Genomic DNA, 21835 nt, shown 5'->3' with positions numbered 1-21835 from the left:
GCGCTTTAAAGCATATTAAACTCTGTAAAGAATACTTCTTTACATCAACCAGCACTGTATACGCCTTGGACCTGCTTTGCCGACCTTTTTGCTTCTGGCTGGGATGCATGCACTGTGCACCTTAGTTCATAGTCATATGACCGTTGGCATGTTGAGCAACACTGAGTGATATCAAAGCTGTCAAAAATGCAGGCCCTGTTCTGCTAGTTTCCATTAGAGTACATGTATCCGTGCAAGGAGCACATGTAATTGCAGCCAGCAGGTTTATATTCATCTAGGGTTTACAATCCCTTTAAGTAGTAGCTGGACATTGCCTTTGTACATTCTGTATTCTCAAACAGAGCCTTTTAATATTTTTAGCAAGATGTTAACTTTTACCAAGGCTGTTTTTTTGTTTTACAGTTATGGTTCAAGAAGACTACCACAGTCAGAACCCATACCACAATGCAGTGCACGCTGCTGATGTGACTCAGGCCATGTACTGTTATTTAAAAGAACCCAAGGTAAAAATCTCTTTTCTTGAGGTAAAGATGAAAATGCAGCGCTCTAGAGTTCTTTAAATCCCATAAACGGTTTTTCTAGTCTTGTCACTTTTGCTCTGTTTGGACAGAAAAAATACCTGTCCTATGGTCTCTTCCAGCTTGCCAAGTCTCTCACTCCATGGGATGTCCTGTTGGGTTTAATTGCAGCTGCAACACACGATCTGGATCATCCTGGTGTAAATCAGTCTTTTTTAATAAAAACAAACCACTACTTGGCAACTTTATATAAGGTAAGTGAGCCTAAAGGGTGCCTGCCTTATGCAGGTAAAAGGACAATCTTTAATGCAGTTATTTATTTACTTATATTTTGAAATGCAGCTAATTTAGGTGCTTGAATCTGTTTTCATAACGTCCATCCTATAATTGCCTGTAACGAAGAATGTAGATTGTAAGTGGATCAGTACTTGTAGAAAGTGTGTATGTAAAAAGTATATATCATTTATTGTGCAATGGCATAAAATTACAGTATTTTCAAAAAAAATTGTGACCAGGTCAATTACAATGCTGTTCTTTGTGAATAAGTGAAATAGAATTTTCAGAAGGTACAATGTATGGTGATTTTAAGAAGACCCCTTGTGCCAGTGTTCATTGTGAATGATTTCCACCTTCCTGAGGTTTACTTGTTGTGTTTGCATGTGTTATGGCTACTTGTATGCAACTTTTAACCCTTAAGCCATCACCTTGAGATTTACCTTCAATATCAAATATGGGGGGGGGGGCGGCTTTCTTTTTTTTTTTTTTTTTTTTTTTTTTTTTTTAGGGTCCAGTGAAACCTCAGAATGCTTCCAGGGTTTCATAGTCCTGTATCTCTGTCCTTTTGATTTTTTTTAAAATTGTCGCTCCATTTTATTGAAGGTTTGCTGTACATTTGATAGATTAGTAAAGCAGAACAAATTATGTTAATGGGCTGTTGATGCTCACAATTACTGTATGTGTATGCATTTCATGTTGGCACGTTCAATTGGATGTTTAATGTTTTAGTGGACCGCTAAATGCAATTTTAGACCAATGAAGGCTTAAAGGTAATTTACTAAAAACAACTCGCTTTGCAAAAATTAGCTGTTTACAGTGTCCCCATCCAGGAAGCAAATTAAGTTGCACAGATCCCTTGTTTCTCAATAAATCAGTTGTCAATGGTGTGGTGGGCACAGATTCAGCACTGCTAACTCCCAATCATTCAGCTGGGAGGGCACAGATATACGTAATGCATTATAGATTGATGGGTAATCAAAAGGTTCCACAGCCAGACTTTATGCTGATAAAACAAGTGTATTTGAGACTTCTAAGGTGCCAAAACTAAGGCAAAAATCTAGTTTAAATCATACTTTTTTTTATCCTATAAATGGCTTTGTTTAAAAAGTTTTGCCAAACTTTTATTGTAGGTATATAATAAATTACAAGACATTAAACTATATTCACAATTTCATTAGTCCTATGGACAAGTATCTTCTATGTCCTTAAACTACGATACATACAACATTATAACCCAAGATCGTGTCAAGTTAATTGGGTAATTCCATCATGTATATATACAAAAGAAAGAAAACTGCGCTGTGATCTACTAATTCCTAAAAGGCAGCAACTCTGCTGTGAGATATACACAGAAAGAATAATATGAATAGAGCTGTGCTCTCACAACTAAAAGAATACCAATATATGAACTGATAAATTCACAACACTTAAAGTGATAAATTCATATCAGAGTGAATCTAAATAAAGTGATATTAGTAGTCCACGAAAACTATAATGCAGGCTTGGAAAGATGGTCCTTAGCAGGTAGCATAAAGAAACATCGCACCACCCGTGCAGACAAAAAGTGCAATTAGGAAGTCCTCGTGATGATAAATCACACTCACGCACAAAGTGTTTATCCACCACCACATGAATTGCGTGCTTACCAGCTTGCACAAGCTGAATCGTTTGTGGCTAATACCCAGACAGGGCCTTTTCCTCCAATGATGGCAAACAGATGGCAAGTCGGACCAGATAAACGTTCAGACACGAGTGTAACCATCATGTATATCGTTTGCTTAAATGGGCAACTGAGGGGGTAGTGTCCTGTTCTTGTTGAGGCAACATTCGCTTGCTGCCTCTGACAAAGTGGCTTTGATTGTCCAGTCATTACAGCTCTTGGGGTGGATTCTGAACCTTCAGGAGTAATCACTGGAACTGACTCATTGGGGAGATTTACTAAAACTGGCAGCATTATTATTATTATTATACAGTGTTTATATAGCGCCAACAGTTTACGTAGCGCTTTACAACTTGAGGGTAGACAGTACAAGTACAATACAATTTGATACAGTAGGAATCAGAGGGCCCTGCTCCTTAGAGCTTACAATCTAAGAGGGGAGGTCAAGAGATACAAGAGGTAATAACTGTGGGTGATGTGCTGATTGAGAAGATAAATGTACAGTTGTTAGGTGGGGGCCAAATAGGCTTCTCTGAAGAGATGAGTTTTCAGGGATCGTCTGAAAGTGGATAAAGTAGGAGAAAAACGGACGGATTGGGGTAGAGCATTCCAGAGGATGGGGAGGCTCTGGAGAAGTCCTGAAGGCGAGCATGGGATGAGGTGACAAGGGAGTTTGAGAGCAGGAGATCTTGGGAGGAGCGAAGAGAACGATTAGGTTGGTATTTTGTGACTAGGTTAGAGATGTAGCTAGGGGCCAAGTTGTGGATGGCTTTGTAAGTTATAGTTAGTATCTTGAATTTAATTCGGTGACTGAGTGGCAGCCAATGGAGGGATTGGCAGAGGGGTGTAGCAGACGCTGAGCGGTTTGTGTGGTGGATGAGCCTGGCCGCAGCGTTCATGATGGACTGAAGTGGGGATAGCCTATTTAGAGGTAAACCAATGAGGAGGGAGTTGCAGTAGTCAAGGCGGGAGATGACCAGGGAGTGGATTAGAAGCTTTGTGGTGTCAATGGTTAGGAAGGGGCGTATCTTGGAGATGTTGCGAAGACAGAGGCGGCAAGCTTTGGATAGTGATAGAATGTGGGGTCGAAAGGTTAGTTCAGAGTCCAGGATTACACCTAGGACCTTGGCGTGGGGAGATGGGTTGATAGTTGAGCCGTTGATCTTGACAGGGAGATCAGGGGAAGTGGCACCTGAGGGAGGAAATATCATGAGCTCGGTTTTGGATAGGTTGAGTTTGAGAAAGTGATGTGACATCCAGGCTGATATGTCTGCTAATAAGTTGGTAATGCGTGAGGAGACAGATGGAGAGAGCTGGGGGGTGGAGAGATAGATTTGGGTGTCATCAGCGTAGAGATGATATTTAAAGCCGTGGGAGGCAATCAACTGACCCAAGGAGGTGGTGTAGATTGAGAAAAGGAGAGGTCCGAGAACAGAACCTTGGGGGACCCCAACGGAAAAAGGAAGAGGAGAGGAGGAAGTAGAGTTGTAAGTGACACTGAAGGAGCGGTGGGATAGGTAGGATGAGAACCAGCGAAGAGTGCAGTCACGGAGACCAAAGGAGTGGAGTTTTTCGAGGAGGAGTGGGTGGTCCACTGTGTCAAAGGCAGCAGAGAGATCCAGGAGAAGTAGTACAGAATAGTGTCCATTGGCTTTAGCCATTAGTAGGTCATTTGAGAGTTTAAGGAGAGCAGTTTCCGTGGAGTGTTGAGGGCGAAAACCGGACTGAAGGGGATCAAGAAGTTTATTCATGGTCAGATGGTCACTTAATCGGTTGTAGACCAGTCTTTCAAGAAGTTTGGAGGAGAAGGAGAGTAAGGAGATGGGACGTAAGTTGTTGAGATTGGTGGGATCCAGTGAGGGCTTTTTTAGTATGGGGGCGACTAGTGCATGTTTTAGAGAGTTTGGGAAGATGCCACAAGAGAGGGAGAGGTTGAAAATGTGAGTTAGAGAGCGTAGAATCGAGTCAGAGGGTGAGCGTAGCATTTGCGAGGGAACAGGATCCAGGGGGCAAGTGGTTAGATGAGTGCTAGATAAAAGTTTAGCAACCTCAGTAGTAGTAGCAGGGTTGAATGAGGGAAGTAATGACTGTATCTGTGGACATGGGGTGTTGCATGGGGGAGGTTTTTGCGCATTGGCGATCTCCTCATGAATTGTATCAATCTTAGTTTTGAAGTGATTGGCAATCTCCTGGGCGGTGATTGAGTTGGTGGGTGGAGGCAGTGGAGGACAGAGTAGAGTGTTGAAGGTAGAGAAGAGTTGACGTGGACTGGATGAGAAGGTGTTGATGAGTGTGATAAAGTAGGTCTGTTTGGCAGTGTGAAGGCAGGAGTAGTATTTTAGGAGGGCAGATTTATATTGTGTGAAGTCTTCCTGGGTCTTAGTCTTATGCCACAGGCGCTCAAGAGCGCGGCTAAGTTTTCTGAGACTTCTGGTGTCATCTGTTTGCCAGGGTTGTAGCAGTCGGGGCCTAATTCTGCGTGTAGTGAGGGGGGCCAGCTTGTCTAGGGAGGAGGACAGTGAGCTGTTGTAAATGAAAGTAGCTAGGTTGGGGCAGGACAGGGGGGAGATTTTGTCATAGAGGTGATCAGTAGCAGAGTAGAGAAGAGAAGGGTTGAGGTGGCGAAGGTTTCTGCGTGTAACTGTTGGGCGGTTGGAGGGAGAAGAGGTGGAAGACAAGGAGAGAGCAAAACTAATAAGGTGGTGATCAGAGAGTGGGAATGGATTGTTGGAAAGGTTGCACGGAGTGCACAGATAGGAGAAGGCAAGGTCAAGGGTGTTGCCGTTGGAGTGGGTAGGAGCCTGTATCCATTGCTTCAGGTCAAGCGATGAGGTTAGACTGAGAAGTTTAGAAGTAATAGTAGTGTTAGTGTTGACAGGGATGTTGAAGTCCCCAAGAATAATTGTGGGGATTTCAGAAGAGAGAAAGTAGGGTAGCCAGGCAGAGAAGTCATCAAGAAAGGCTGATACCGGTCCAGGGGGCCGGTAGATGACAGCAATTCTTAGAGAAATGGGAGAGAAAAGACGAATGCAATGTGCCTCAAAAGAGGAGTGTGTCAGAGAGGGAGGTGGGTGAAGAACCTGATAGGTGCTGCATGGGGCTAGAAGGATTCCCACTCCACCTCCCTTCCGTCCACTTGGTCTGGGGGAGTGAGTCCAAAGAAGGCCCCCATGGGAGAGGGAAGCAGGAGAAATAGTATCCGATTCATGAAGCCAGGTTTCAGTAATGGCAAGTAGGTTAAAGGAATTTGTGATGAAGAGGTCGTGGAGGGCGGTGAGTTTGTTGCAGACAGAACGTGCATTCCACAGGGCACAGGAAAAGGGGGGGCTGGTTTTGGAAAGAGGAATATGGACCAAGTTCTGTGGGTTGCGGCTCCTGCCAGAGGGTGTAGGGGGATGGGAGCGTTGGGCAAAGACAGATGATGGTGGCCCAGGGTTTGGGGATATGTCACCAGAGATTAGGAGAAGCAGGAGGGTGAGGGAGGTAATGTGGGACTGTGATTTATGTGAAGGGGCATGTCTCAGAGTACTGGAGGTTTTATCAGTGTATGGATGTAGAATGAGCGAGAGTTGGTAAGAGCAGTAGTAGGGGGAAGACAGAAGGCAGGGTGATATGTATAAGCAGGCGGGTGGAGAGGGGGGGTGAAGGTAAGAGAGTTTGAGGAGAGAGGACAGGAGTGTCAGAAGCAGTGGTAGAGAGTGCATGTTACAGAGTGGAAGGAGAGCTTAATAGAGAGACGGGTCACCTGCAGTCTGTTAGCTGCTTTCCAGTGCAGATTGCTGTATTTGTTTGCTTCGTGCAATCACTGAAGTGCAGAGAATGAAGTGCATATCACTTGTAGAAAGAATCACTTAGAGAAAGAAGCCTTAACGATAGAAGCCCCTGCAATGTGCTACCCCCTTAAGGATGCTCAAATATATACTGTTATAAGGGTGGGGTTGAAGTTCGTTAATTAATCATGAGTGACTATAAGAGTGCCTAGCAATCAAAGTGAACTTTTTGCTTCAAAAGTCAGAATAGCAAGAGGCCAAGACAAGATCAACACATAAAACTTAGGTAAGACAGTCCACAAAAACAAATAATGTCATGGTTGCACGCACAGGGCAACAGATAGAGAAGGCCACATACCAGAGACACACACACAGAGACAGCAAGCAGATCCCAATTGCAGTTAACGGTGGAAGATGTGGATGAGCTGACACATACCAGAGACACACACACACACAGAGACAGCAAGCAGATCCCAATTGCAGTTAACGGTGGAAGATGTGGATGAGCTGACACATACCAGAGACACACACACACAGAGACAGCAAGCAGATCCCAATTGCAGTTAACGGTGGAAGATGTGGATGAGCTGACACATACCAGAGACACACACACACAGAGACAGCAAGCAGATCCCAATTGCAGTTAACGGTGGAAGATGTGGATGAGCTGACACATACCAGAGACACACACACACAGAGACAGCAAGCAGATCCCAATTGCAGTTAACGGTGGAAGATGTGGATGAGCTGACACATACCTGTAAAGAGACAGAAGGAATGATCAGGTGAGGCAGAACCCAGTGCAGAGAATGAAGTGCATATCACTTGTAGAAAGAATCACTTAGAGAAAGAAGCCTTAACGATAGAAGCCCCTGCAATGTGCTACCCCAGCATTTGGTGCAGCTCTGCATAGAAACCAAACCATCAGCTTCCAGGTTTTATTGCAAAGCTTAATTAAACAAGATGAATTTAAAAGCTGATTGGCTACCATAAACAGATGCACCAGATTTTGAGTGCTTCAGTTTTAGTAAATCTCCCTCATAGTTTTGAGTAACTAGGTCTAATCAGGCCAGGGTGTTACTTCCACAGATTAAACTTCAGACTTGCTGATGTTAGATTTGAGCTCACCAGTCCAGGAACCATCTGACTTTACACTTTTGCATGAGAGTCTTGGGCTTGACTGTAGCCTTCTTTGAGGCAATTTCATTTGTCCAGTTTCCCTCCAGATCTCTACAATTCAACATTCTGTTGTCATTGGCTAAATCAATCCGTTCCCCGCATAAACTGCTTTGACACAGAAGATCAGGTTTTCACTGGCTTTTTGGCTCTGGAGTCTGGGAAATCTTTTTTTTGTCTATTTTTATGGATGCTCCTAAAGAATGCCAGCCTGCGGGGCAAGGAAGGAGTCCTGCACACTGGGCGGGTGCAATGCTTTACAGGGTCCCGTGTAAGGCTCCATTCACACCTGGGTGTTTTGGGGTCATGGCAGATGCCCGTGATCTCAGCGCACTAAAACAGCAAAATGCAGGTTCAAATATTTTCAATGGCACCTAAAATTTGGTGCGGTTTTTCATGATCGTTGCGTGGCAAATTGCATCGCGTGAAGCTTGTCTCCCAAAAGAAGCCCCTGTGCTGCATTTTGGTTGCCATTGAAAATAACACCTGAACCTGTGTGTTGTGATTGTAGTGAGTTTTGCAATCGTGGGCAGAATCGCAGCAGTTTTGCTGCGATCCCAAAATGCCCAGGTGTGAATAGAGCCTAAAAAATTAATCAATGCACATTATTTTTTTTATTTTTTTTTTTACCTGCAAAATGGGAAGTCAAATGCATGTTAATAGCAGCTGTCCATTTTTGAATGATTTCAGACATGCCCCAGACTGATGTTAAATTGATACCATTGACCCTAGCCCAAAGCCAATCCATTCAGACCCAAAGTCGGACTAGCTTTTCATGTAATCTTCTTCCCTTTTTTTTTTTTTTTTTTTACTGTTAGCAGGGCTCAAAATTTCAAGAGTCTTGAGCTACTAGCCAGGCCTCAAGGGTTACTCACCACCAGTTGCCCCACCCCTAATTCCGCCCCTAAACATGCCCTCATAAATTATCTCATGAAATGACACTTAAATGTTTTATGCAGAATTAAGTTACAAAAGTAAATATTAACAACTTTATCTTTGCCCCTCAGCACAGCCTCACCAGTGCCTCATCAATGCAGTGTCACCTGGGCCCACCGTGGCAGCCTCTCTGGGCCCACCGTGGTAGCCTCGCCTGGGCAGAGGAAGAGAGGGTCGGCCGGATCATGACTGGAGGAAGAGGAAAGCCGCGGGATCACAGAGCTGGATAGCACGCCGGAACAGCTTACATTACAATTGCCCCTGCTCTGCTCTCCGTGATGCACAGCCCCGCCTCTTCCTAACCCCGCGCCTGTGATAGACAGAACGCATCCCAGCATTGGACCCGCATTATGTCTGTCACAGGTGTGGGGTCAGGAGGAGGCGGGGCTGTGTGACGGCGAGCAGAGCGGGGGGGCAATTGTGATGTAAGCTGTTCCGGCGTGCTATCCACGCTCTGTGATCCCGCGGCTCTCCTCTTCCTCCCATGCTCTCTTCCTCCGAGGCAATCACTGGGAGAACGGCTCCTCCACCTGCTGGCGGTGCTCGGGCCCCCCCACTTCCAGGCAGCCCAGCTCCTCGCCAGCCCTCATGCCATAAATGTGAGTAGGCAAGTGGAAAATTTGAGAGCTGCTGTTTGATGGGTTTAATTCCACTTTAACTTATGTTAGGCTTGTTTTTACCTGGACTGGATCTCTAAAACCTGCCATCTCTTGCCAAGTAAGGGTGTCTTTACAATGAGCTGAAATGGCAGTTGGCGGGGCTTAGCCGTGAAATCAGAAGATGGGCTTCAGCATTGAATGGACACTAAATTGAAGAGGGGTACAGAGTAACCTTTTTTGAGTACTAAAATTAAATTTAAAGAAGTGCATTTTTCCTTTTGCCCCTTTGCACTGCCCTAATCTAACACACCCTCTCCCTCCGCAGATGCATACTTTGATCTGCAGCCACAGCCTCTGGTGCTTGTTTACATTCAGTGCAGCAAGTCTCAATGTCCTTGCCATGCCTGTGCATTTTTTCTCTTGGTGTTAGGAGTGACTCATGCTGATAGCAGAGGAATGAAGCTGCAGACAGAAATGACAGTTGGTGCTCTGGATGGAGACAAATACACACTATAGAGGGATATGCTTTGTTCATATTTCTTGTTTGAGGGTTACAACCACTTTTACTCTGCTGCCTCTAACACCATGGTGACCAACCTGCAGCCTGGGAGGCGGTTTCTGTGCACCTCTCGGAGCTCCTGCAGAGACAGTCTGTTTCCCTATTGCCCTGTAGTAGCCATGATCACTTAGCAGTCACATGTAATGTGTCTCTAATCTGTTACCTGCAGTTATGTCCCCAGTACTCCTGTAGGGGTCTTTGACCATCTTCTGTTGTATGTGTGCAGTCTGACAGCTTTCTGTAGCATTACATATGCTGATTTTTTTTTTTTTTTTTTGCGGCCACCTTCGTTCTATCAGGGGCCTCACTTGAGGCTTTCTATATTAAAGTCGATCGCCATTTTTTTCCAAAGCTAGCATACACAATTTCTCTGATCTTTCACTTTATATCTATCACTACTTATCACTAAATAACTGCTGACAGATATGAAGTGCAGACACAGAGGTTAAAATCCTTCTGTGATGGTTAAATCCCTGGCAGTTCTGACATCCCAATCCTTGGGACTTATTCGTGATGAAACTTGTCCGCCCTTACTTTACTTCTGCACATTTTTATTAAATGGAGAGGCCGCACATCATAGTAATAGACCAATAGTTCGTCAGCGAGAATGTGGTCTTAAATGGTTCTGCAGCATGCTTTATTCCTGCAACATATGTTCCCTTTCTATTTATTGGGGATATAATGTAGTGTAATTTTGTTTTGCTTAGTTTAGAGGACAATTTATAATAAGGAATGGTTTGGCTGGCAGCAGATTAATGGGTATCTGGTGTATGAGATCATGGCTGAGGTTCAGTGTTATACTCAAGAATGCACTGTACTATATAAATAATATAAGTATATAATGTAGGGAGTCTGCTGCTTGATTTTTTTTTCCTAATGCTTGTCTGTTTGCTTTTTAGAATACCTCAGTATTAGAAAGCCACCACTGGAGGTCAGCAGTGGGCCTGTTGCGAGAATCTGGTTTGTTTGCACACATGTGTTTGGAAGAAAGGTATGTTGCTATTATTCTTCCTTCTAGTTGGTTAATATGAAATGTTTATATCCCTCACATTATTCTATGATATTCTGAGCATCAGTTAATATCTAATAATGTCTAATACCTGATTATTGCTGAAAGTTTGTATTTTTTCCGCTGCGCTATTAACTGACTTTGTGTTTATATGGATTGCACTACAATACCAAAAGCAGCTCTGCAAGAAAAGCGGGGTCAAGCTCCACCATCTGCCATTACCCTGCTCTTTTAAGAATGCCTTTACCTGGCCCCTGGCATTCTCTTTGGGCATGGAAATAATCATTGCCTTGGCTTAGCTGTGAAGGCAGGGAAAATTGGGCACCAGTAACAAACTGAGGGACACAGAAGAAAAAAAAAGTTATAGTGGGCATCATCTTGTGTCTGTAGGTGGGAATTTTACTGGGGGGGGGGGGAAATCTATGGATTTATAAAACTGGAGGAAAAGGGATTTGATGGCATAACAAAGTGTTTGCACCACATTTTGACTGTATCATTGCTACTTCCACAATGCTTTGCTTTGGCTGTGAAAAATGCAACAATTACTGACAGCTTGTAGATAAAAAAAACTTGAGGTAATAAGGCTCAACTAGAGTGTTCAGATGGTGCTGGGCTGTCTAGTGGCTAAGGAATCTGCTTATTGTCAATTACAAAGAAGGCGAACCTGAAGGAAAACTAGTCTCTCAGAATTCCCATCATACTCTGTCCACCCAACAGCAAAACATACTGGCCATCACGCCTGTCTAAGTGACAAGAGGAGTGGATGGGCAGGGAGCTCCGTATTACTAAACTGCACAGAGATCAGGGTATCCAAGATGGACACGCTAGCCTCTGTGCTGGTGACCATGTAACAGATTCATGTGCTTGTTTTCATCCTATACTTGAATCTGTCAGAAGGTTGGACAGAATTCAAAAAGCCTATACACTTTTCATGAATTACAGGGTTTGTGTTTGTAGTCTGGAAATGAACATAAACTGTTTTTCATTGACATCACCACCCTGTTTAATTTAGTTATATGAGCTCAGTGTGTCTTGAACTTGATGATAGATTATATATTTATATACTTGGCACAAAAGATTTCATTTGTTTTTTGTTTTTCAGACAACAAATGGAAAGCCAGTTGGGCTCCATCATTCTTGCTACAGACATTAGTCGGCAAAATGAATACCTGTCCCAGTTCAGAACCCATCTAGATAAAGGTGACTTATGCCTGGACAATGCTGGCCATCGCCATTTCATCCTGCAGGTATTCAGTTTTGTACAGTATGTACACCTTAAAGTCCCATTTATGGTGTTGTTTAAAAATGCGCATATTTGTTCCCAGGGACACCTCAGGTCAGTGTTTACTGATCAAATATTGTCATTATGAATTGTACTCAAAGCTGGTATCGGTTCGTTTTGCTATTGCCGACAGATCATAACATCCTATTATTTTAACCACTTCCATACCGCATGAATTCCAGCACTCCTCTCCTACATGTAAAAATCATCATTTCTTTATCGTACATCATGGGACACAGGGCACCACAGTAATCACTATGTGGGTATATAGGCACCTTCAGGTGATGGATACTGGTATATCCAATACAGGACGTTCACTCCCTATATAACCACTCCTCCTATCAGGAGTACCTCAGTTTTTTCACCAGTGTCTAAGGTGTTGGTCACGAGTGAAGATGTGCTCTGAGGAGCTCCAGGAGGGATCCATGCTGAATCCATCCAAAGTGCCACTGAGGCCAAGGTGGATGGTACCCGGGCCTCGTATACGAAGCACGAGGTTTTGCCTGTAACGCCTCTTTGCAGAGCTGGACCCCAGGACCCAGGGCTTTTTGGTCGTGCTCACGTTACCTAAAGTTTTTCCTGAGGGGTGCTATACAGGTCCAAGAGAGTGGAACCCCGATAAAAAGGGATGCGGTCCTCGAAGGTTTGCTAAACGCAGCCCGCTGTGATGGGTGAAGTTTGGATCTGGCTGACTTCAGCAGTATCCTGCAGCGAGGATAAGGTAAGGGAAGAAGCCTAGGAACTGTAAAAAGTCCACCTATGCGTTTTCTTCCATGAGTAAAATATTGTCATGCCTTAACCGGTTCAATACCGGGCCTTTTCACCCCCTTCCTTCCCAGACCAATTTTTAGTTTTCAGCGCTGTCGTGCGACGTTGTACCCAAACAAAATTGAAGTCCTTTTTTCCCCACAAATAGAGCTTTCTTTTGGTGGTATTTGATCACCTCTGCGGTTTTTATTTTTTGCGCTATAAACAAAAGAAGAGCGTCAATTTTGAAAAAAACACAATATTTTTTACTTTTTGCTATAATAAATATCCCAATTTTAAAAAAAACAAATTTTTTCCTCAGTTTCGGCCGATATGTATTCTTCTACATATTTTTGGAAAAAAAAATCGCAATAAGCGTATATTGATTGGTTTGCGCAAAAGTTATAGCGTCTATAAAATACGGGATAGATTTATGGCATTTTTTAAAAAAAATTTATTTTTTTTTTTTTTTTTTACTAATAATAGCGGCGATCGCGATATTTTTTTTTTTTTGTGACTGCGACATTATGGCGGACACATCGGACACTTTTGACACATTTTTGGGACCATTCACATTTATACAGCGATCAATGCTATAAAATTGCATTGATTACTGTGTAAATGTGACAGGAAGTGAAGGGGTTAACCACTAGGGGGCGGGGAGGGGCTTAATGTGTTTCCTAGAGAATGCTTCTAACTGTAGGGGGCGGGGACGCACAAGGGAAGGAGACCGATCAGTGTTCCGCTGTTCTGGGAACACAGATCGCTCTCCTCTGAGCTGACAGGACATGGATCTCTGTGTTTACACACAGAGATCCACAGTCCGGCCCAGTTAACGGGCAATCGCGGGTGCCCAGCGGACATCGCGGCCGCCAGGCACACGCACCGGGCTCCGAGCAAGGCGGCGGGCGCACGCCCCCTAGGCGGCCGGGAACCCAAGGCCTTCATATGACGTCCACCCAGGATGGGAGATCCCATCTGTGGACGTCATTTGACTATAGGCGGGTAGGGATGTGGTTAAAGTCTCTACTAGAGGGAGTAAATGCACATACCTTAGTACGCCGCTGCTTAGACAGCTCAGTGTCTCAGCTAACAGCATGTGTGTGGTCTCAGCAAGCCAGGGGGGATGCCTCATCCAGAGACACCATGTTTGCTTTTCCCCCCTGGGGGAAGGTAGGTACAACAGTAGTTTTATACTCCCAACCCCCCTCCTCCCCTCTCGCTGGGTCTCCACTGAAAAACAGTGTGTTGATGCCATTTGCACGCATGAACTACGGCTAGTTTTAACAGAGGGGAGGACGTGTTGAATGACGGGGGCGTGGCTTAAGGGCGCGGCGCCGTGTGCAGAATGTAAGTCCACGAGGAGCACACAGTGCAGGTGCTGGGGACAATCAGACAGAGCAGACTCTTCTGGCTAACAGCTGCAGTTAGGCACACAAGACACAGGGAGCGCTGGGGGCACGTAAGGATGTATATAGGCATTTCCAGTACAGGAATAACCTTTATACTCGGCACCAAAGCTGAACTTTATTAGCAGCATTGTTTTTTGCTAGACTATTGCTCAGCGAGTTGTGCATTTACTTAGTGCCTCTGCTTTTTGTGCTCAGCACTATGGCTTCTAAAAAAGACACCACAAAGGTACCAAAAATCTCACCCCCAGGCGCTGGGAATTCCAGCCGTGCCCCCATGCTGTCATCCTCTCCTGAAATACCAGATATGGCAAGCCAGGGTGAGTCATTGGAACCAATTGGTGGTGCAGCTGCTTCTCACATCCCAGCCCCTGTATACCTGTCTGAAGATGCATTTTCCTCTGCCCTGCAGGGCCTAGAAAGGGGATTAGCAGCTTTAATCGCATCCTCCATCCAAAAGGATAGGAAGCTTGTTAGATCCCCCTCCCCCACCTTAGACCCTTTACCAAGGGATCAATGGGTACGGGATGTGGTGTTACCCTCAGGCAATCAGGAGGAAAAGCAAACCAATGACTCCTCTTCGGAGGAGACAGCGGTGGATGAACTCCTAGCCTCACAATCTGAGAAATTGCTGGTACAATCTCTTACGGAGATGGTTCGTTCCACTTTCAAGCTACCCCTAACGGAGTCAGCTGAAAGTTCTATTTCTTCTTTAGGTTCCTTAAAACCTTCACAGCCTTTGCATGCGTTTCCTGTCCATGCATTTATTGGAACAGCTTATTTATGCTGAATGGGATCACCCGGATAAGCATTTTCTCCCTCCAAAGAGATTCACAGCTCTCTATCCCATGGAGCAGAAATTCACCAAAAAATGGAATGTACCAGCAGTTGACGCTGCGATTTCCAGTGTGAATAAACTTGTCCAGTAGACAATGCACAAATGCTCAAGGATCCAACAGATAAAAAGTTGGAATTCCTGTTAAAATCCTCTTTTTCCTTGGCAGGTGCCATTACTCAGCCTGCAGTTGCTGCAATATCTGTCAGTCCCTAAAGGACCAGTTTAGACAGGCCCTTAAGGAGGTTCCTGCACAACAAGCCCAGGAATTGGCCAAACTACCAAGGGCATTATGTTTTGCCATAGACGCCATGAAAGATTCTATTCACCAGGCGTCCCGCCTTGAGCTTGTGCTAGTACACATGCGTAGGATCCTGTGGTTAAAAAGTTGGTTAGCTGAAGCACCATGCAAAAGGCTCCTGACTGGTGTCCATCCAAATGATTTCTAGTGGGAAAAGTACACTTTTGCCAGTCAAAAGAAAGTATAAACGCCCTTCATTTAAGCGGACTCTTTCTCCCGTGCCAGGGGCATCTGCCTCTAGGCAGTGGCGACGGCCTCCACCGTCAGACTCTAGAGGAAAGGGTCAGGCCCTGGGGGCAGAAACCTGCAAAGCATAATTCCGAAGCCTCATCATGAAGGGGCGCCTTGCCAGAGTGGGGGGGAGACTTCTGCAATACTCACAAGTCTGGCAAGAGGAAATTCAGGACAGATGGGTCATCTCCACAGTTTTCCTAGGGTACAAACCAGAATTTTCGCGAGTTTCCACCGTCTCATTTTCTGAGGTCAAACGTTCCCAAAGATCCAGGGAAAAGGCAATCTCTGTTTCAGGCACTAGACCGATTACTGGCTCAGGGGGTGATCATACAAATCCCCATAGAAGAGCAAGGTTTGGGGTTTTATTAAAACCTCTTTACGGTACCAAAACTGAATGGAGATGTCAGACCCATTCTAGATGTAAAGAATCTAACTCGGTTCCTGAAGATCCGCTCCTTTCGCATGGAGTCTATCAGGTCAGTGGTGTCTATCCTACTAGGAAGAGAACCTCTGGCGTCTATCGACATCAGGGATGCATATCTGCATGTCCCTATATTTCCTGCTCACCAAAGGTTTCTGCGGTTCGAGGTAGAACAGCAGCATTTACAGTTTGTAGCCTTGCCCTTCGGGCTGGCTACAGCACCCCGGGTGTTTACAAAAGTCCTAGCCCCACCTCTTGCCAGGTTAAGGGCACAGGGCATAACAGTCTTGGAGTACCTAGACAACCTATTCTAATAGACCAGTCGGTGGCTCCTTTGGAGCAAACGTGCTCATTACAACCAGATACCTAGAAAGTCTGTGTTGGATTCCCAACCTAGAGAAGTCTTCCTTAAAACTGCTAAAAAGGCTGGAGTACTTGGGTCTGGTCATGGACACAGCGCAGAAAAAGGTATTTTCGCCTCAGGCAAAGATCAACTCCATAAGAGAGCTGGTGCGGATGGCCAGGTCAAAATGAGATCCCTCCATTCGCCTTTGCATGAGGTTGTTACGAAAGATGGTGGCTTCATTCGAAACGGTTCCCTATGCCCAGTTCCATTCAAAACTGTTGCAAAACAGTATCCTGTTTGCTTGGAACAAAACGATTCAAGCTTTAGACTTGCCAATGCAGCTGTCCCCAAGGGTGTCCCAAAGCTTCAGTTGGTGGTTACTAACCCAGAATCTGCTGAAAGGAAGATCCTTCAGACCAGTTATCTAGAAAGGGGTAACGACAGATGCCAGCCTTTCAGGCTGGGGAGCAGTACTAGAAAAGACAACTGTCCAGGGACAGTGGTCAAGAACCGAAAGAGCCTTGCCCATCAACATCCTAAAGATTCGGACAGTGCATCTGGCTCTGAAGGCATGGACTTTCAGGTTACGGGATTGTCCTGTCAGGATCCAATCCAACAATACCACAGCTGTGGCCTATATCAATCACCAAGGGGGAACCAGGAGTCTTGCAGCGCAGACAGAAGTGGACCATATTCTAACTTGGGCAGAAAGGAATGTTCCGTGCCTATCGGCAGTCTTCATTCCAGGAGTAGAGAATTGGCAGGCGGACTACTTGAGTCACCAGCAGTTATTCCCGGGGGAATGGTCCCTTCACCCCGACATCTTTCGGGCTCTATGCCAAAGATGGGGGACTCCGGATGTAGATCTTCTGGCGTCCAGATTCAACATGAAGTTAGTCAACTTTGTGTCCAGGACACAAGGGATCCACTTGCATGCGGAACAGATGCGTTGGTGACCCCGTGGGATCAGTTCTCACTGATTTATGCATTTTCCCCTATTCAGTTACTGCCACGACTTCTTTGCAGGATCAAGCTGGAAAGAAAACCGGTAATTCTGGTAGCATCAGTATGGCCCAGAAGGTCATGGTATGCAGAAATCGTAAAGATGGCAGTGGAGGATCCATGGTCCCTTCCACTACGGCCAGACCTACTCTTACAGGGGCCGATATTCCATCCTACATTACAAACGCTAAATTTAATAGCTTGGTTATTCTGAAGAAACGTGGGCTTTCCAGGTCAGTTATCTCTACTTTGATTAATGCAAGGAAGCCAGCTTCCAGAATTATATATTAGAGTCTGGAGGGCTTATGTTTCCTGTTGTGAATCCAAGGGTTGGCACCCTTTGAGATCTATCATAGGCAGAATTCTTGCCTTTCTACAATTAGGGGTAGAGATGAAGTTGGCCTTGAGTACTATTAAAGGCCAAGTCTCAGCTTTATCGGTCTTATTTCAAAGACCCCTTGCTACACATTCTTTAGTCCGGGGTTTTATGCAAGGGGTGATGCGGATTAGTCCGCCAGTTAAATCACCTTTTAAGCCCTTGGGACTTGAATTTAGTTTTGTTAGTGTTACAAAAACAGCCATTTGAACCGATACCGCATATTCCCTTAGTCCGTCTGACAAGGAAGCTGGTGTTCTTGGTTGCTATATCCTCAGCAAGGAGGGTTTTGGAATTGACTGCTCTTTCTTGTAAAGAGCCACACTTGATTATTCATGAGGACAGAGTGGTGTTGCGCCCTCGTCCAGATTTTTTTGACAAAAGTGGTCTCAGGTTTCCACCTGAACCAAGATATTATCCTGCCATCGTTTTTTCCAAAACCATGTTCCAGGGAAGAGAAGTCACTACATAAACTTTGACCGCTCTCGCCACATCAAGACAATCTAAAGACGACTGCTCAGATTCGGAAGACTGTCTTATTTATTCTGCCAGAGGGTCCTAAGACAGGACAGGTAGCGTCAAAATCTACTGTCGCTAAGTGGATTTGGCAGGTTATAATTCAGACCTATGAGTTAAAAGGTAAGATTCCATCTTTTCAAGTCAAAGCGTGCTCTACCAGGTCAGTTAGTGCTTCTTAGGCAGTACGTCACCAGGCCTCCATGGCTCAGATCTGTAAGGCTGCAACCTGGTCTTCAGTACATACATTCACCAAATTTTATCAGGTGGATGTAAGGAGGCATGAGGATATCGCCTTTGGGCGCAGTGTGCTGCAGGCAGCAGTATAAGTCCTCAAGTCTGGGGGTGCCCTACAGGTTGTTTCTCCATTCCCTCAAATAGCATTGCTGTGGGACGTCCCACATAGTGATTACTGTGGTGCTCTGTGTCCCATGATGTACGATAAATAAAATAGGGTTTTTAGAACAGCTTACCTGTAAAATCCTTTTCTTGGAGTACATCATGGGACAAAGAGGTCCCGCCCCTCTTTCTGGGGTTTAAGTATATTGCTTTGCTACAAAAACTGAGGTACTCCTGATAGGAGGAGGGGTTATTTAGGGAGTGAACTTCCTGTATTGTGCATATCAGTGTCCATCACCTGAAGGTGCCTATATACCTACCCCCATAGTGATTACTGTGGCGGTCATTGCAACTTTTGCGCAGAAATTTTTCAAATGGGGGGGGAAAAAAAACACTTTCATGAATACCTCACATGTCACGCTTTTAAAAGTGCGTACACTCGTGGAATGGTGCCAAACTTTGGTACTTAAAAGTCTCCATAGGCGACGCTTTAAATTTTTTTTTTTTTTTTTTTTTTTTTACAGGTTACCAGTTTAGAGGAGGTCTTGGGCTAGAATTACTGCTCTCACTCTAACGTTTGTGGTGATACCTCACGTGTAATTTGAAACGTGGTTTTACATATGCGTTCTCTTCTGTGTGCGAGCATACGGGGACGGGGGCGCTTTCCTCCTAATAGGAATAAGTGTGACAGGTCCAACATCTCTCCTCCATGCTGAAAAGCCCGAGATAAAAAAAAAAAATAATGATCTCAGGCTTTCCAGAAGAGTCCCCGGCATTGTTTACTTCTGCCAGCCCGGATGTGATGTCATGACGTTGCGCTCGGGCCTCCGAGAGTCGGAGACTGCTGCGGACCATCTGGCCCCCGTTTTTCTCTATGACTAACTTCAAATCGCATGGCAAATAGCTCCAATGTGAACCTAGGTTAAAAAGTATTCTCCCCTGTTCTCTTCTCCATTGATCCTGTAATAATGTATGGTGGCAAATAAGAAACTCTGTATGCTACATAGCTCTTGGGGGGGGAAAAAAAAAAAAAAAGTATATCTTAATCATAAAGTACAGGACACAGGTTGACTAGGCCACAGTGGAAGCAGTGCATCCAGATCAGTGCTACCTTGGGAGCTCACCTTGGCACATTGTGTAACATGTTGTGAGCCACAGCGTGCTTTACACATTCAGGGCCATGGTCCATCCCTATAGAACCCAGACCCTGAAGACAATTTTAGGGGTATGGTCACCATGAAGCTTGGACCTTGTTTAGGGACCAGCGTATATATATATATATATATATATATATATATATATATATATATATATATATATATATATATATATATATATATATATATATATAACGCTGGTCCCTAAACAAGGTCCATATGTGTATGTGTGTGTATGTGTGTATATATATATATATATATATATATATATATATATATATATATATATATATATATATATATATATAGTCTGTATTTATATATTCACTCTGTATCTCTCTGAATTTGGCAGTTGTTAAAAATTACATTTCCTTTTCAATCTGCAGCTCTGTCATTTTCTGTAAAATCCAATGCAATAATCACAATCTGGAGGCGTTCCATACACAGTTGGTGTACGGAATGCCCCAAGAGATGTAATTTACTGCTTGTGTGATTGGCTCACAGATTTTCCTAGAAGTCTGCACTAGGATACAAGCCTGAATTTAGGCATCCTCTGCAACAAAAATTTCAGTTTTGGTGATCTTCTCCTAAAAGGTTAATCACGTCTAAAGGAAAGCAGACCCTTCCACAGAGCCCTGCAAGTACATCATCTGATTAAAAATGAAAATCGCTCCAATTCAGAATCGGTCCTGCATAAGACATGATGTAACAAAGGGCTGTTCCTTCAGGGCAGAAATGGGTGGGACTCTGCAACATAGTTTGAGAAAATCCTTGCAGTGTACATTGAACAGCCAGAGGGTTTTTTTGTGTTTGTTTTTTTCTGTTTTTTCTTCTCTCAATAAAAGTGGAGTTACTCTTTAAACTCAACCAGTCAGAGCTTAGCCTCAGGAGGGTGACCATGTGTTACATCACACCACTATACACTTTGTTGTCATTTCCGCCTAGAGCCCTTATATGATACTCAGATGCTGGAATCTCCAGCCCAGCCTTAACAATGGGGAAATTTATCACTGGAAAGTGAGAACACCAGGTGGCAATCTGCAATCTTTCAAACTTGAGCAGAGTGTTCCAGTCCCTCACGATGGAAACAAAGCTCCCCATCAACATCCTGAAACTCGGCACAGTAAAGATGGCTCTGCCACAGCTATGGACTACAAATCCACTAAGGAGGCACCAGGAATCTTACAGCTTTGAAGGAAGCAAGTCCATTCATCTCATGGACAGAGACTTGCTGTCCAATCTCTTCGGTCCATATCCCGTGGGCGGCCAACTAGAAAGCAGATTACCTAGGTGGTCCCAGATCAAGGGGAATGGGGCCCTTCAAGCTGACATATCTGAGATGGAGGACCCTGGATGTGGATATCCTGGTCTCTGATTCAACAAACTACCTCTGTTTGTGGCCAGGACCAAGGATTTTCTATACTGACATTGGATGCTTTGATAATCCACTGGTCTCCGTTCAGGCTAATTGTTGCCTTCCCTCTAATGTGAGTTCTACCTTGTCTGCTCCACAAAACAGCCCAGAAAACTAGCCCAGAAGAACCTGGTATGCAGACATACTCAAACTACTACGAGACAACCCCTGGCCTCTCCCCAAAAGGCCCTCTATCATCAGTCACTTGCTTTAAAGGCATGGCAGTTGCAACCCAGGTCTTGGGATCTCGAACTCTGTCATTCCTACCTTGCTAACCACAAGAAAAAACCCTTCCAGAAGGATTTTTTTATAGTACCTGTAAATCTTTGCCCAATGTAAACACAGGCACTTCAATCCCACAGATGACTCTGGTCTTCCCAAAATTAGCATTTGACCAGAACTTGGCCTTAAGCACCCTGAAAGTACAGGTTTCAGTTTTGTCCATTCTTTTTCAAAAAGCTCTGGCTTCACTTTTCCTTTCAAAACCTTTTGTCAAGGTTTTTTTTTTCTCAAATCTGGCACCTTGTGCTTGGTTGGGATTTCAGATTATGGTTCTCTCTCCCCTGCAGTAACCACCTTTTTGAGCCCATCAGGTATATCCCCTTAGATGATCTCTCCTGCAAGGTGGCCTTTTTGGTTGCTGTCATTTCTGCCAGACTTGTCTGAGGTACAGCTTTACAAGAAAGCAACCAGCTCATTCTTCACATTGACAAGGTAGTCCTAAATCCAAGGCCATCATTTCTTCCATGTCAATGAAGGCATAGTCCTTCATCTTTGTGTCCTGCCCCAAAGCACCCAAAGGAAATTGCACTTTGCCTAGACATGGTCAGAGCCATCAGTCTACCTCAACAACCGCTTCTATCAGGAACATGGACTGCTGATTTGTCCCCCAGCTTCCAAGTCCACCATTGCTTGATGGAGAAGACTACTAATTGCTTGAGCTTACACTCTAC

The 21835-nt window shown here is 44.5% G+C and overlaps 1 protein-coding gene across 3 annotated transcripts in view; it reads left to right on the top strand.

Moving 5' to 3' along the window:
- The window catches only part of PDE7A (phosphodiesterase 7A), a 226302-nt gene that overhangs the window by 187439 nt on the left and 17028 nt on the right, over positions 1 to 21835 (top strand). For all 3 annotated transcript variants that reach the window (XM_073631713.1, XM_073631714.1, XM_073631715.1), the window contains exons 7-10: positions 403 to 503; positions 641 to 772; positions 10394 to 10485; positions 11606 to 11750. In XM_073631713.1, coding sequence (XP_073487814.1) covers positions 403 to 503; positions 641 to 772; positions 10394 to 10485; positions 11606 to 11750 — 470 coding nt within the window. The remainder of the gene's footprint in view (positions 1 to 402; positions 504 to 640; positions 773 to 10393; positions 10486 to 11605; positions 11751 to 21835) is intronic.

This window comes from Aquarana catesbeiana, linkage group LG05 (assembly GCF_042186555.1).
Source record: "Aquarana catesbeiana isolate 2022-GZ linkage group LG05, ASM4218655v1, whole genome shotgun sequence".
NCBI lineage: Eukaryota > Metazoa > Chordata > Amphibia > Anura > Ranidae > Aquarana > Aquarana catesbeiana.
The sequence above is the reverse complement of the archived record's forward strand: the minus strand, read 5'-3'. Positions and strand labels throughout refer to the sequence as shown.